The 16,346-nt window shown below is 39.7% G+C and overlaps 2 protein-coding genes and 1 long non-coding RNA gene across 6 annotated transcripts in view; 2 read left to right on the top strand and 1 right to left on the bottom strand.

Annotated features, from left to right (window-relative positions):
• Positions 1-4,696, top strand: part of PARP9 (poly(ADP-ribose) polymerase family member 9) — a 34,199-nt gene extending 29,503 nt beyond the window's left edge. For all 4 annotated transcript variants that reach the window (XM_029939429.1, XM_029939430.1, XM_029939427.1 and 1 more), the window contains one exon: positions 3,878-4,696. In XM_029939429.1, the coding sequence (XP_029795289.1) occupies positions 3,878-4,257 (380 nt within the window). In that variant the 3' untranslated portion in view covers positions 4,258-4,696. The remainder of the gene's footprint in view (positions 1-3,877) is intronic.
• Positions 4,697-13,710: 9,014 nt separating this feature from the next.
• On the bottom strand, positions 13,711-16,313 carry LOC115291803. Its single transcript, XR_003908680.1, has 2 exons — positions 15,843-16,313; positions 13,711-14,046 (listed from the first exon to the last, which is right to left on the bottom strand). It is a non-coding gene; the product is annotated as an uncharacterized LOC115291803 (long non-coding RNA).
• Positions 16,002-16,346, top strand: part of KPNA1 (karyopherin subunit alpha 1) — a 70,415-nt gene continuing 70,070 nt past the window's right edge. Inside the window, exon 1 of the mRNA XM_029939420.1 lies at positions 16,002-16,190. The gene's annotated coding sequence lies outside the window, so the exon portion shown is untranslated. The remainder of the gene's footprint in view (positions 16,191-16,346) is intronic.

Below are 16,346 nucleotides of genomic sequence, written 5' to 3'. Positions count from 1 at the left end.
TCAGCACTTCTGTATCCCTTGGGTAAATCCCTAGCAGTGCTATTGTTGGGTCATAAGGGAGTTCTATGGATAGTTTTTTGAGTAACCTCCACACTGTTTTCCAGAGCAGCTACACCAGTTTACATTCCCACCAACAGTGTAGGAGGGTACCCGTCTCTCCACACCCTCGCCAGCATCTATAGTCTCTTGATTTGTTCATTTTAGCCACTCTGACTGGTGTTGGGTGGTATCTCAGTGTGGTTTTGATTTGTGTTTCCCTGATGATGAGTGATGTTGAGCATCGTTTCATGTGCCTGTAGGCCATCTGGATGTCCTCTGTTCATGTCTTCTGCCCATTTCTTCACTGGGTTATTTGTTTTGTGGGTGTGAAGTTTGGTGAGTTCCTTGTAGATTTTAGATACTAGCCCTTTATTTAGTTTGTGTCTTTATAACGGTCTTATCTCCATCTAGTCTTTAAGCCTTAAGATTCTGGTCTTTTACCTACTGGCCTCTCTGCTGTGTCCAGGTCCCCAGCTCTTAGCTTAATACCCACTACCTGAGGCAATTTTGATGATTAGACTCATTGTGTCCATAATGTGACTGTAACAACGTGTCTGGGGAGCATGCTTAACCAAAGGTTGCTTGAGAAACATGGGAGATATTTTATCATCAATGAAGTTGTTTTGCAACTTTTTTAAACCTAGTGTTGTTTTTTTTTTAAAGGTTTATTTATTTTGAGAGAGAGAGAGAACAGGCGGAGGAAGGGGCAGAGAGAGAGGGAGAGAAAGAATCCCAAGCAGGCTCTGTATTATCAGCACAGAGTCTGATGTGGAGCTTGATCTCATGAACCATGAGATCATCACCTGAGCCTAAATCAAGAGTCAGATGCTAAACCGACGGACGGAGCCATATCCAGGTGCCCCTAACCTAGTTTTCATTTGGACTACAAAGTCCTGCAAGGTTCCAAACTATGGGACTCTTGGTCAATATAGATGGCCACTTATAGGCACAGGGGCTTCTATAAACAGAGCTTTATGTATGTATTTTTTTATATTGGCTTCTATTCCAGCCAGCGCATCTCTTGCTTGTAGCACTTGGCTGAATGTAGCGAGAAGGAGCATACCTGCTTGCAATTTCTTTATTGAGTTCATTCATTCATTCCACACAAGTGTTTCTTGAACACGTTCTATAAGTCAGGCCCTGTGCTAGGTGAGAAGAATACAACAGTAAACAGAACACAGAGCTCCTACCCTTATGATTTATAATCTAGTAATTCCATCTGTTGCCCATTCTTTAAATATTGGTATTTTCTGGGGGTACTTAGGTGGGTCAGTTGATTAAGTGTCCGACTTCAGCTCAGGTCATGATCTCACAGTTTGTGGGTTCAGGCCCCGTGCTGGGCTCTGTGCTGACAGCTCAGAGCCTGGAGCCTGCTTTGGATTCTGTGTCTTCCTCTGTCTCTGCCTCTTTCCCACTTGTGTTCTGTCTCTCTCTCAAGGATAAGTAAACATTTAAAAAATATTAAATATTGATGTTTTCTGGAGTTCAAAAGGAATACTTCTCTTTTGTAAACCTACAGTGTCACCCTGGGTGATTGCATCCATTCTTATGGCTTAAAACCTCTATCTCTGATGATGACTTGTGAATTTGTAGCTCTAACTCCCTACCTCTCCCCTGATCTGCAGCTCCATATTTCTGACGGTCTTTTGAACATTTCTGCTGAGATATTCCATAGCCACCTCAAACTGAACTCTTTTCTTGGCCATGCTTTTCCCTGAGAAACATGCTTTCCCCCTGCCCCCCAGTACTCCCTGACCTGGCTGATACCATCACCATCTATCTACTGGGTCTCCTAAGCTGGAAACTTTGCCACTCTGCACTCCGTCCTTCCTCTCACCCTTATGTCCAGGCAGTCACACATCCCTACTGGTTCCCTCTCAATGACACTTGCAGCCTAGTCTCGCCTTCTCTACTCCTACTGCCTGTGTTCTTCTTCCCCTGGGCCTAGACAATTGTCAGGTCCTTTCCTGGCCTCAAAACCAGCCCTAACCAACCTATCCTTTACTCTGCTACCAGGATTATCATGCTAAAAAAGTACATGAATGTTTAATATCTGCTTTTCTAGTCACCTATGAGGTAAAACCCCAACCCCCTTAGCAGAGCTTGTAAGGCCTTAGCCCCACATTATTTCTCCGGCCTTGTCACGATGTTCCTCAACACTTCGGCCATGAACTGCTTAAGAGTCTCCTAAATGTGCTGGAGATTTCATGCTTCCATGCCTTTCCATGTGGAATGCCTTCCCTCCTCATCCTTTTTAGCCCTACAAAGTCCCATTCCTTCTTCCAGACAAAGGTCAAATAGCATATGCTGGTTGACACCTTCCCTAACTCCTGGAACTTGCTTCCTCTTCTGTCCTCCTGCACTTCTGATATTCCTTTGTTACCACATTTGTAACTCCAATAAGTACTGAAATTTACAGTTCCACACAACTCAGGTGTAGGTCTTGTCTTCTTTATTGTTCTAAAATGGAACTTTACCTACGTCTCATGCTCCCATGTCTTGCAGATGCAGAAAATTCTTGACGGTTCAAGATAAACTCAGTCATTTTCAGAGTTTTCTTAGTCCCTTTTGGACTTAAACTCAGTTCCTGAAAGGTTTCCCTTTTCCTTCTCTTCTGAGAGTGCTTAAATGATGGGCCAGGCATTTGTGGGGAGGGTGGTTTGGTTCATGGTCTGCATCTATCTGTTCTCTGCCTCCCGATGTGCTCTGCTAGATAAGCCATCCTGGGCTTTGGTCATTCGCACCCTCCAGTACTTAAATTCATGGTGTCCTCAGCTCTCAGTGTCTACTTGGGGCACTCTGTTTTTCATGATGCAGGAATTCCTTTCCAGGCCATTGTCTGTGGCTGTTCTACAGCGCAGGAAATTTTTGAGTGTGCACATCCTCCAAGCTGAAGTGCAAGGTCTTAGGTAGTAGTCATCACCTGTTCTGGACATCTTCCCCAACCAGGCTGCCATGGGGGGGGAGGAGGCTGTACCCAGGAGAGTCAGGTAATGGTTCCTTCTCTTCTAGAAGTCCCTCCCCCGGTTTTTCTGAGATTCTTGTTGTTCTGCCCCATCTCAACTCCCAAGGCTCTGTTGAGGGAATGGGCAGGGAAGTGAGCCCCTTCTCTGAAATCCCCTAGAGTTCTGGCCATGTCCTCTCAGATTCTTCTCTTCCTACCAGGTGAAAGGAAAAATTTTTATTTTGAAGTGAGAAAACTATTATTCTAAGAATATCTTTCATCCTTCTCTCCTCTGTTGTATACAGCATAAACTCCATTCTATGAATTCTTGAGGTTTTTATTTATTTTTATTTATTTTTAAAGTTTATTTATTTTGAGAGAGATAGAGAGAGCATGAGTGAGGGGGGCCACAGAGAGAGAGAGAGAGAGAGGGAAAAAGAAAGGATCCAAGCAGGCTCCATGCTGCCAGCACAGAGCCTGATGCAGAGCCCAAACTCCCAAAACCGTGAGATTATGACCTGAGGCGAAACAAAGAGTTGGATGGCTTAACTGACTGAGCCACCCAGGTGCCCCAATATATACTGATTTTAAAGGCCACTACCAAAGAAAAGAATGTAAAATATCTCCTTAATAATTTTTTTATTGATTACATGTTGAAATGATACCATGCTAGATATAATAAACTAAATAAAAGTCATTACATTAGTTTTACCTGTTTGTTTTTACGTTTTTTTGTAAATACACATATGTAAAACCACATAAAAATAAAGAAATGTACATGAGGAAATAAATACATAAATATATAAAGAAAATGTAATAGAGAATACATATTAGTACCCAAATAGGCAATATGATTCAACAGATTATAATGATCTTTTTTTTTTCTTTTGTCAGACCCAAAATATGGAGTTGGTATTTACTTCACCAAGAATCTGAAAAACCTAGCATACCAAGTCAAGAAAACACCTACCACAGATGAGCTGATTTATGTGTTTGAAGCTGAAGTACTCACAGGCTCCTTCTGTCAGGGTCATCAGTTAAATATTGTCCCCCCACCATTGAGTCCTGGAGATAGAGAAAGCCACGATAGCGTGGTTGACAATGTGTCCAGCCCTGAAATCTTTGTTATTTTTAGTGGCACACAGGCTCTGCCTCGATATTTGTGGACTTGCATCCCGGATCGTGTACAGCCACAGGATGACTCAGCAGGACTGATGATGCTGTCTTCACAGCAGCCTTGGGGAAGATTCTCAAGTGGTAGCTCTGTTGATTAACCTCCACATCATTTTGACAACTGGCATGACCTTACTTTGAAGGAGATATCCAAATAATGACCGTCAGTAAGTCAGAGTAGTTTGAATATGTCAAATGGGTTGGCAATATGGACTGATTGGGTTATTTAAGGGCCCTCCCACATACTGGCATCTTAGTTCTTTCATCTTTATCTTCATCTCTTGGGACTGAGGTGGATAGATCCCAACTAAAACGCTCTCAGGACCATGCCCTCTCTTTCAAGTTGTCTTTTCATTTCTTTTACTATAGGCTCACAGCAAAAATGTTTTACGTGTAATGAAGGGATTTTTCTATCATGTAATCCAAGGCTTTTTAGTTTCTAAAATGATAGTGTAACAGCAAAATGCTTTTAGATTTTTCAGATAATTTTACATAATGTTTTTGATATCAAAATAAATCACTTTTGTCTGAGTAACGGGATTTGAAAAGTTATATGTAAAATGACATTATTTGGGTGGAAGGACATCAAAGGCTGCTATTTTACTGATATCGTATTTGGATTCAGCCATATAAAGCAATGCCATTCAAGCATCATGAGGCTAAATGACTGATTCACCAAATATTTCTCGATTGCCAGGTAAGTTTCATTTTCTGGGTGCTGGGGACAGAATGCCAGACAAGACAAATATCTTCAGACAGCTTTCAGCCTGAATAATCAGAAATGTAACTCTATGACAGAGTATAATAAAAGAGGAATTACAGAATCTTTGGAAAAATTTAAGAGGGAGAGGAATAAATCAATCAGGAGTTGGGAGGAAGGCTTTCTAAAGAAAGGGAAACTCAAGCTGAGACCTGAAGTATTTGTAAGAGGTAGATGAAAGAGGGATGCAGCACATCAGGAGCAGAGGGGGAAGAATATGTTATGCAGAGTGAAAAGCTCTTATGAAGGCCGAATTCACCATGACTTTGCCCAAATTTGACTTCAGAGTTCTGCAATGTAAAGGCCAGCTAAGCTCACCATTTTTCTCTTGCCTATTATGAAATCCGGATTTCTCTAACTTCCAAAATTTCCCGACCCTCATATACTTGCACAGAACACTTCTTCCTCCTCTTACTGTAACTAACCAGCATTCTTCCTTTTTTTTTTAAATTTCCTTTGCCTATTTCACCATCCATTCCATTCCAGATATGATATATCTTCTTTATCCATTCATCTCTCAATGGACATCAGTGGGCTGCTTCCATAATTTGGCTACTGTAAATAATGCTGCAATAAACATAGGGGTATATATATCTTTTCAGATTAGTGTCTTCGTATTCTTTGGGACTAGTGGAATTACTGGATCATATGGTAATTCTATTTTTAATTTTTAGAGGAGTCTCCATACTGTCTTCCACAGAGGCTACACCAGTTTGCATTATCACCAACAGAGCAGGAGGGTAACTTTTTCTCCATACTTTAACAACATTTGTTGTTTCTTGTGTGTGTGTGGTTTTTTTAGTTTTTAAAGAAGTTTTTTTTAAATGTCTTTTATTTATTTTTGAGAGACCGGGAGAGACAGTGCGAGCAGGGGAGGGTCAGAGAGAGAGGGAGACACAGAATCTGAAGCAGGGTTCAGGCTCTGAGCTGTCAGCACAGAGCCCGATGCAGGGCTTGAACCCACCAGCCGTGAGATCATGACCTGAGCCGAAGCCAGATACTTAACCGACTGAGCCACCTATGCGCCCCTTAAAGAAATTTTAAAACTCCAGTTAGTCAATTGTTTCTCATGTTTTTTATTTTAGCCACTCTGACAGGTGTGAGGTGATATCTCATTGTGGTTTTGATTTGCATTTCCCTGTTGAGTGATGTTGAGCATCTTTTCATGTGTCTGTTGGCCATATGATGTCTTCTTTGGAGAAATGTCTGCTCATGTCTTCTGCCCATGTTTTTAATTTGATTATTTGCTTTTTGGGTGTTGGTTTATATATTTTGGATACTGAGTCTTTATCAGGTATGTCATTTGCAAATATCTTTCCCCATTTTGTCGGTTGCCTTTCAGTCTTGTTACCTTTGCTGTGCAGAAGCTTTTTATTTTGTTTCTCCCCCAAACCATGTCTCCATGCTGCCTACCTTCTCACCCTCTAGTTGTGTAGTTTATTCTGTCAGTACTCAGGTCAATTTTATGGGGTTCAGAATGATTTCATAGTTACCAAATTGTGCTCTAGGGATGAGAGGAGTGTAGGGCCCTCCTACTATGCCCCACCATCTTAGCTCCTCAGAAGCTTTTTATTTTGATATAGCCCAATAGTTTATTTTTGCTTTTATTCTCTTGCTTGAGGAAACATATCTAGGAAAATGTTGTTATGGCTAATGTCAGAGAAATTACTGCCTGTGCTCTTTTAGGATTTTTATGGTCTCAGGTCTCAAATTTATATCCTTAATCTATTTTAAGTTTATTTTTGTGTATACTCTAAGAAAGTGGTTCTGTTTTATTCTTTTGCATGTAGCTGCCCAGTTTTCCTACCACCATTTGTTGAAGAGACTTTTTCCCATTGTATAGTCTTGCCTCCTTTGTTGAAGATTAATTGACCATATAATTGTGGGTTTATTTCTGGACTCATTCCGTTCCATTGTTCTATGTGTCTAGTCTTGTGTCACTGCCATACTGTTTTGATTACTACAGCTTTGTAGCATATTCGTGTATCTTGAAATCTGGGATTTTGATACCTCCAGTTTTTTTTTTTTTTTCCCAAGATTGCTTTGACTCTTCAGGGTCTTTTTGTCATTACATACAAGTTCAGGATTATTTGTTCTAGTTCTGTGAAAAATGCTATTGGTATTTTGGTAGGGATTGCATTAAATGTGTAGATTCCTTTGGATTGTATGAACATTTAACAATGTTCTTCCAATCCATATGCATGGAATATCTTTCCATTTGTTGTGTTGTCGTTAATTTTTTTCACCAATGTTTTATAGTTTTCAGAGTACAGATCTTTCACCTCTGAGGTTGTGTATTTTTAGGTATTTTATTCTTTTTGGTGTAATTATAAATGGGATTGTTTTCTTGATTTTTTTTCTGCTTCTTCATTATTAGTGTATAGAAATTCAATGAATTTCTGTATATTGGTTTTGTATCCTATCCTTACTGAATTCATTTATCAGTTCTAATAGTTTTTAGTGGAGTCTGTAGGGTTTTCTATATATAGTATCATGTCATCTGCAAATAGTGAATCTTTTACTTCTTCCTTACTAATCTGTATGCCTTTTATTTCTTTCTCTTGTCTGGCTGCTGTGACAGCATTCTTACTCTTGAAAGAAGCATGCTTCCTATCTCATATGGTACTGTCTTTGGATACGGGCAAGAAAGACCCTGCCCTGAACCACTGGTTTGAAAGGGCCCCACTCTGGCCTTCTTCTAGGTGTTTTCATCTCTACAAGATAAGTAGTCTAGAGGGTCAAGAGAATGTATTCATTAGTAGCCTCATACTTCACTTCTAAACCACCCACTAGGTACCTAGAATCCCAAACTTTCCTGCCTAAATAGCTCCAAGTCTGTTTCCAGGGCCTAACTCAACATCTTTCTTGGTTCCATCCTCCTGAGGGTGGACTGTGCCACAGTCTGCATCAAGAATGGCCAAAGAATGACCATTTGGGTCTTGGGTATGAGGGCTAAAGCTTTCAGATACTTGTGGGTGAGCTTGTGACATAAAGCTAAAATAGTGCTTAAATTATCTATAACCTTAAAGCTTATATTAAGAAAAAATAAAGGCAGAAATAAATCAGCTAAGCATCCAACTTAAGAAAAGAAAATCACAATAAATTTGAAAGGATAAAAACATAAAATAATGAAATAGACACAAAAACATTACAACAGAATAAAGTCAACAGCTATTTCTTTATAAAGACTGAACGCTTCTTAAATGTTTATTAATTTTGAGAGAGAGAGAGAGAGAGAGAGAGAGGCAGAGTGTGAGCGGGGGAGGGGCAGAGAGAGAGAGCAGGAGACATGGTATCCAAAACAGGCTCTAGGCTCTGAGCTGTTAGCACAGAGCTGGATGCGGGGCTTGAACTCAGGAACCATGAGATAATGACCTGAGTCAAAATCAGATGCTCAACAGACTGAACCACCCAGGTGCCCCTGTAAAGGTTTTAAAGATATACAAATATTTGGTAAGATTGATAAAGGAAAAACAAAAGGTACAAATTAAGAATTTGAGAAATAAAAAGAGGATGTAACTAAAATACACTAGAGATCTAAAGGTAATAAGATAATACCAGAACCAATTTTGTGCTAATAAGTTGAACATTTAGACAAAATATATATTTTTATAGTTATAAAACTATAACCTACCAAAATTGGTTGAAGAACTAGAAACCTGAATTATCTAAAATCTATTAGATAAATTGAATCAGCAATTGAAGTTTTACCTTCCAAGTAAACAGATATAAGCTAAGATGATTTTACTGAGTTCTACCAAATCTTCAAAGAACAGATAATTACAATTCTATGTAAAATCTTCTAGAGAACTTCTTAAAGAAATACGAGGGAACGTTCTCAAATTTTTCAAGGCTAGATACCAAAAATAGACAACCAATATAGATATGAAAAATACAGATTCATTTACATAAATAGATGCACAAAGCACAAATCCTAAACCATTAACAAATATAGTTCAGTTCTGTATACATAAATAAGTCATGGTCAAGTTGGGCTTGTTTCAGAAATGCAAGGAAAATTTAACTTAAAATCTGCTAGTGTAACTCACCATATAAATATATAAAAGGGTATGCTCATTTCACTAAATGGAGATAAGTCACGTAATAAGCAAAATTCATAAAAAAACTAGAGCAAGCATCATATTTCATAGTAAAACATTAAAACGATTCCCTACAAAATCAGGAATGAGACACCACTTACCTTCTGTGATGAGTTAGATCTCCTGTCAAACACAGTAAAGAAGAACAAATGAAAAACATGGTTAATGGTGGAGAAATAAAAATGTCCTTAATCTCAGGAAATATAGGAAATCCCAGAAAGGGGTGCCTGCCTGGCTCAGTCAGTGGAACATGTGACTCTTGATTTCAGGGTTGTGAGTTCAAGTCCCATGTTGGGCTTGGGGATAACTAAAAAAATCTCTCTAGAAAAAGAAAGAAAATCCAAGAAAATCTGGAGACCAATTATTAAAATGAATAAGAGCATTCTTTAAGGTGCCAAATAGAAATTACACATAAACCAATTTCATTCTTATGCATGAGATACCATAAATGTAATGCCTTTTTTAACCATTATAACAGTAACAGCAAAAAAAAAAAGGAACTAGAAATAAGTTTAACAAAAGATGTATAAAAACTTCATGAAAAATGTAACATTATTGAAAGGCATTAAAGAAAACCTTATAAAAAAATGGAGAGATATACTATATTGTCATCAAAAGGGAGACTCAATAGAATAAAAATATCTATTTTCTAAAAATAAATCTTATCAATTCAATGAAATTTTAATTAAAACCGTAAACAATTTTTTCATATAAATTGATGGAGTAATTATAAAATTTATGTTAAATAAAAAGGCCCATGAAGAGCTGAAGTAATTAAAAAAATTTTTTTTAATGTTTATTTTTGAGAGACAAAAGTGTGAGCTGGGGAGGGGCAGAGAGAGAAGGAGACACAGAATCCAAAGCAGGCTCCCGGCTCTGAGCTGTCAGCACAGAGCCCAACGCAGGGCTCAAACTCATGGACAGTGAGATCGTGACCTGAGCCGAAGTCAGGCGCTCAACTCACTGAGCCACCCAAGTGGCCTCAGCTGAGGCAATTTTAAAGAAAAACAAAGTGGAGGTGACTTGATCTACAGCATATCATGACTTACTACACAATTACAGTAAATAAGATGTGTTATTGGTGCAGGGATAGACAAACGGACACTGAATAGAATAGAAAGCTCCAAAACACTCTCCCCAGCTCTCTTTCCCTCTTCCTCTCCCCATGGTCCTCTGTTAGGTTTCTCCTGCTAGACCTGTGAGTGCAAACATATGGTATCTGTCCTTCTCTGCCTGACTTATTTTGCTACAGATCATGAAAGACTATTGAATACTGAAAAAGAACCATGGACTGAAGGGGGAGGGGGAGGGAGGGAAGGGGGTGATGGTCATGGTGGGGGGCACTTGTGGGGAGAAGCACTGGGTGTATTATGGAAACCAATTCGAAAATAAACTATAAAAAAAATAAAATAAAAAAGAGAAGCAGTAAAAAAAAAAAGAAAGCTCCGAAACAGACCTATGCCAATATGGAAATCTAAGAATAGATGTATCTTGAGTGAATATATATATATATAATTTAGAAGTATATAATATATATGTTTATAAATATATAATACATAAAAATATAAATATATAAAATATATTAAATGGTATAAATATGAGATAAATATATCTCAAGTTTATATATTACATATACTATAAAAATTATATCTGCAATATTTATGATTATACTTTTTCACATTGCAGGTTTTATGTTGTCAATATTTTTATGGCACATTTATAAAATTTTCCAACAGATACTTGCAATTAGGAGCTAAGTACCATTTAAAAGTCAGAATTCATGTGATAAAGAATACAGTTGATTTCTTATTCAAGTTTCTATGTCGAGTCAAAACTGGCTATGTGATGCTTGCGTTTTCGCTCACGAATTCTTACTTTCCGAGTATCATGTAACTATCTATATACATACTTTTCTCAGTATAGAGCTCTGAATATGTGTATATGTATGAATGACAGGGGTAAAATTGTGGATCACTGGGAAAACAATAAACCGATCTCAATAAATAAACCAGTTTTAGACAACTGGTTAAGGAAATAGAATAATCCAGTTGGATCCTGTGGGGATTCTTGTTGAAGTGACTTATTGGGGGACTGCTTTTGGGAATGTGGGATCAAGGAGACAGCACATGACGGAGGAAAGCTAGCAAGAGTATGGTCTCAGCTGAGGACTAGCTTCAATATAAAGCTCTAGGGTAAAAATTGTATCATTAGAGTAAGCTGAACACTGTAGCAACAGTTTTTTTTTATTTATTATGAGAAAGAGAACAAGTGTGGAAGGGACAGAGAGAAGAAGAGAGAGAATCCCAAACAGGCTCTGGCTGTTAGCACAAAGCCAGAGTTTATGACCTTAGCCCAAATCAAGAGTCAGATGCTGACTGAGCCACTCAGGTGCCCCAAAAGTTGGTGTTTTGAAATGATGTCAGTTATTGGCTAGGTCTGTCCTTGAGGGTGGGACTGGGAGCGTTCTAGCACATTGGCTCCTGTTAGGCTTGCACTTTGTCAAAGACACCCGTTGAGAGTTAACCACCTTCATTCACATTAGATTGGGGAATGAGTATACTGGCTGGATGGGGAGGGTTCATTTCATTTCCCCACCCATACAGGTGGGGAAGAGTGACCAATTGTCCTGATTTGCTTGACCTTCTGAGTTTTGGCACTGCAATTCCCACATCCTGGGGAAACGCTTTTAGGACACACACAAAAAAATACTACTCTTCAATGGGTGTGGAGGCTTGGGGGAAAAGTACAAAACCCATTCATCTGACAGCCCAGAAAATAGAAGCTGAAAGCAATCACACTGCTTTCACTGTCAAATAGATATAGCTAGATTGATTGATGTCTATAGTCACTATCAGTGTTTTTTCCCCTAATATTTTACTAATATTAGTAACCATGATTTGCAGGTCACAATAGTTATCACCCATTGTTGCATCATTCTGAGGAATATGACTTAAATGTGCAGTTTAAGTGCGTTGTAATTATAAGCATTAACAGTACACGTTTGGCTTTGCCTATGGATTAATCACTGTAAAGAACTTACCAACTCAACACCCATAAAACAAATAATCCAGTGAAGAAATGGCAAAATATATGAACACTTTTCCAAAGAAGACATCCAGATGGCTAGCAGACACATGAAAAAATGCTCAACATCACTCGTCACCAGGGAAATACAAATCAAAACCACAGTGAGATACTACCTCCTACCTGTCAGAATGGCTAAAATTAACAACTTATGCAACAATAGATGTTGGCAAGGATGCAGAGAAAGGAGAACACTTTTGCATTGCTGGTGGGAATACAAATTGGTGCAGCCACTCTAAAAAACAGTATGGAGTTTCCTCAAAAAATTAAAAATAGAACTACCCTATGACTCAGCAATTGCACTACTACGTATTTATTGAGAGAATACATAGGGTCTGTTTCAAAGGGGCACATGCACCCCAATGTTTATAGCAGTGCTATTGACAATAGCCAAAGGATGGAAAGAGCTTAAATGCCTATTTACTGATGAGTGGATAAAGATTATGTGGTATACATGTGTGTGTGTGTACATGCACGTGTGCACACACACACAATGGAATATTATTCAGCGATAAAAAGAATGAAATCTTGCCATTTGCAACAACATGAATGGCACTAGAGTGTATTATGTTAAGTGAAGTAAGTCAGAGAAAGATAAATATGACTTCACTCATGTGGAATTTAAGATACAAAACAGATGAACATACAAGAAGGGAAGCAAAAATGATATAAAAACAGGGAGGTAGACAAACCATAAGAGATTCTTAAATACAGAGAAAAAACTGAGGGTTGCTGGGGGATTTTTAGTGGGGGAATGGGTTAAATGGGGAAGGAACATTAAGGAGAACACTTGTTGGGTTGAGCACTGAGTGTTGTATGTAAGTGATGAATCACTAAATTCTATTCCTGAAAAAAGATAAGGGGTGCTCAGGTGGCTCAGTCAGTTAAGCATCTGACTTCAGCTCAGGTCATAATCTTATGGTTCATGAGTTTGAACCCTACATCGGGCTCAGTGTTGACAGCTCAGAGCCTAGAGCCTGCTTTTGATTCTGTGTCTCCCTCTCTCTCTGCTTTCTATCTCTTTTTCTCTCTCTCTCTCTCAAAAATAAATAAATATTAAAAAAAAGAAAAAATATAAAGTTCTTTTTTAGAAAGAGAGAATATACAATAATATAGCTGACAAAATTTAAATATGCAAGAACTAATTAAGAGTTAAAATGATTTGCTGTATCAGAGGACAGAAAAGAACATAAAAATATTGTTATAAAATATTTTTATATTTTTCTTACACATATTATTTACTTAACTATCATTAGTCCCCCTATTATGAGTTACCACTTTCAACTAGTTCTATTGCTATTTTAAGTAATACCATTTATGCAACAGAAAACAAAGCAGAATATATAATTTCAAGTAAATATCTATTTTTCATGTTTTTATGTTAAAGTGATAACATATGACTATAATTATATTATTATTTATTTTCACACCTATGAGACTGGCAAAAATAAAAAAAGCCAGACATTTCCAAATGTTAGCAAAGATATTTAGAAGAGAAACTTATATACTGCTTGTGGAGTATAAATTGGTGCAATCACTTTGTGAGATCATCCAGCAATATTTAGTGTATTAGTGTTCTATTTCTGTGTAACAAATTACGAGAAACCTAGTGGCTTAAAACATATTTATTATCTCACAGTTCCTGTGGCCCAGGAGTCTAGGCTCAGCTGGTTCACAAAGCTATAATCAGGGTATAAGTCAGTCTATCTTCTCATCTGAAGGCTTGACTGGGGAAGGGTCACTTCTAAGCTCTCTCAGGTTGTTGGTAGAATTCATTTCTTCATGGTTGTAGGATTGAGGGCCCTGGCTTCTTTTGGGTTGTCCGCTGGAGGCACTCAGGTCCTAGAAGCCATTAGTAGATCGCTGCCACATGGCCCTCCGGTTAGGCAGTTCATAGCATGACAGCTCACTTCTTCAAGCCCTGCAGGAGCATGTCCAGCCCCAGTCTGCTAAGATAGAGACTTATATAATGAAATGTAATCATGGGTCTGACATCCACTTACTTTTGCCATATTCTATTGGCTAGAATTAAGTCAAAGGTCTTACCCACACTTTACAGGTAGATATTAATATGGAAACACCAGGGTCAAAGATCCTGGGGGCCATCTTAGCCTTCTGCCTATCACAGCTAATGAGGTTAAAGATGCAATATCCTAGGATCTAGCAGTTTCCCTACACACGTGAAGATGCATGCAAAAATCTTTATAGTAGCATTGTTTGTAATAAAGAAAAACCCTATTGTTCTACAATTTGAAAATGTCTCAAGCTACAAATAGATAAAGTCAGGGAGATATTCACTAAAAACATGTTGCGTGGTATTCGTAAAAGTAACATATATATAGGAATTTTGCTTCAGCAATGGCCTACTGTTGACTAACAACTTCTCCCACCACTGAGAATAACTGGACAAAGCATACAAACATTAAGGCATGGAGGAGATACCCTGGTAGTGAAAATCTGTGGGTCCAAGATCTGGAAGAAAAAGGAAGCCACAAGAGGTGGGCCTGACATTTGCCATCACTTTCCTGCCTGAGGTGATTGCTAATTCTGAGAGCAATAAAACTGAGTAGAGCTTTTAGCTGTCTGATGGGGCTGAGGAAGCTGGGCCAAGGATGAAAGGCCCTAGTCAGGATTTAGGGTGAACTGGAAAGAATCTAGCTCTGAATAATCTTAGTTCCTGATTGGAATAAAGTGGTCTCTCCTCAGTTTAGTGATGGTTGGGTATACTTGCCCCTAAGTGTCTTCCTTACAACAACTTCCCTTTCCCCAACCCTCCTTGCTCAAAATCAACTCACTCTAGAAGACACAGCATTGACCAATGGAGAATACTGATGTGGCAGGGAGAGATCAAGGACAAATGAACATTGCATAGTCTAGGGAGGGGTCATGTACTGTGGTCCTCCCTTTCACACTTATAAATGAATTGAGCTACCAGATCTCTTTCGCACTGCTTCTCTCCCAGTGTTTTAAATTGATCTGATAAACCATGTCACATGTGAGACTTTCTATTCTGTGACCTCTGCTTGGCTGGCTTCAGTCCTTCTTTTGAAGGCGCTGCTCAAAAAGAATTCTGTCAAATTTAATAGTAACAATTATTTGCCCAAATTTTCATTTGCGAGCCTTTGAGAGTGAAGAAACTATGTTTCATTCCATTTCTTAATTGTTTTTGATACTTCTCATGCATTATCGGCAAAGGGGATGTGAGAGAGGAAGAAAAAAAAAAGGAATACCCAGAAACTTCGTCACATGTGCTGCCTGTGAATGCCTTAGTCATGAGGCAGTGACTTAAAAAATGCTTTTAAATGTTTATTTATAAGAGAGAAGGAGAGCGAGCGAGCGAGCAAGCATGAGCAGGGGAGGGGCAGAGAAGGAGGGGAGGGGCAGAGAAGGAGGGAAACACGAATCTGAAGCAGGTTCCAGGCTGTCAGACCACGAACACAACCATGAGATTGTAAGTGAGCCAAAAGTTGGACGCGTAACGTACTGAGCCACCCAGGCGCCCCATGAGGCACTGACTTTTAATACTTGTAATAAGACCTCAGCCTTCATTCATTCCATGGTTCATTCAATAAACGTGATTCAATTATGTTAGAGGCTAGTTATAGACAGGTGAGGCAAGGATAGATCGGCCCTGGAAGAGCTACAAAGACAGGTTTGTAAACATTATTTTGCAATACCAAGCTGAGTACGGTCCCATGGTCCCTCCACCACAATTCTACAACCTTTGCTATTGACTACCAACCCCGTCCTCAGCGAGACGTCCCAAACCCTTGACTCTTCATTGGTTCCCGCTAACAGCTAGGGCTTTCAGAGAATGACGGCTGAAAGACTACGTCTCCCGGTAGCCTCTGCAGCAGGGCAGCAGAGGGAAATACGCAGGCGCGTGGGCCGGCCCCCGCACGCAGGCGCACTGCGAACGCCCGCTGAACAGGGTCTCGCTGCTGGGTGCGCGGCGGCAGAGAGCGAGGGCCTGGTGAGCACCGGCGCTGGCCGGCACTTGGAGCTTGTGCGCCGGAGAGGAACGGCGGGAAGGCGAGCGAGCAAGCGGCTCACCCCAGCATCGGCACCGGGGTCGGTTGCCTTGAGCCTGGTGAGTGCGGGGCTCCGCGGCCCCGGCCCCTCCCCCTCCCGCCGGCGGATCCGGTAGTCCTCGGCGGGACCCGGGAGAGGCCCTGGGGCGAGGGCGGGCGCCGGCCCGGCTTGAGCTTGGGTTCTTGGGCCCGGGCGCTCGTGGCGCGTCGGTGCG

The sequence above is a fragment of the Suricata suricatta genome, chromosome 5 (assembly GCF_006229205.1).
Source record: "Suricata suricatta isolate VVHF042 chromosome 5, meerkat_22Aug2017_6uvM2_HiC, whole genome shotgun sequence".
NCBI classification, from domain to species: Eukaryota; Metazoa; Chordata; class Mammalia; order Carnivora; family Herpestidae; genus Suricata; species Suricata suricatta.
This window is presented reverse-complemented; position numbering and strand designations above follow the sequence as displayed.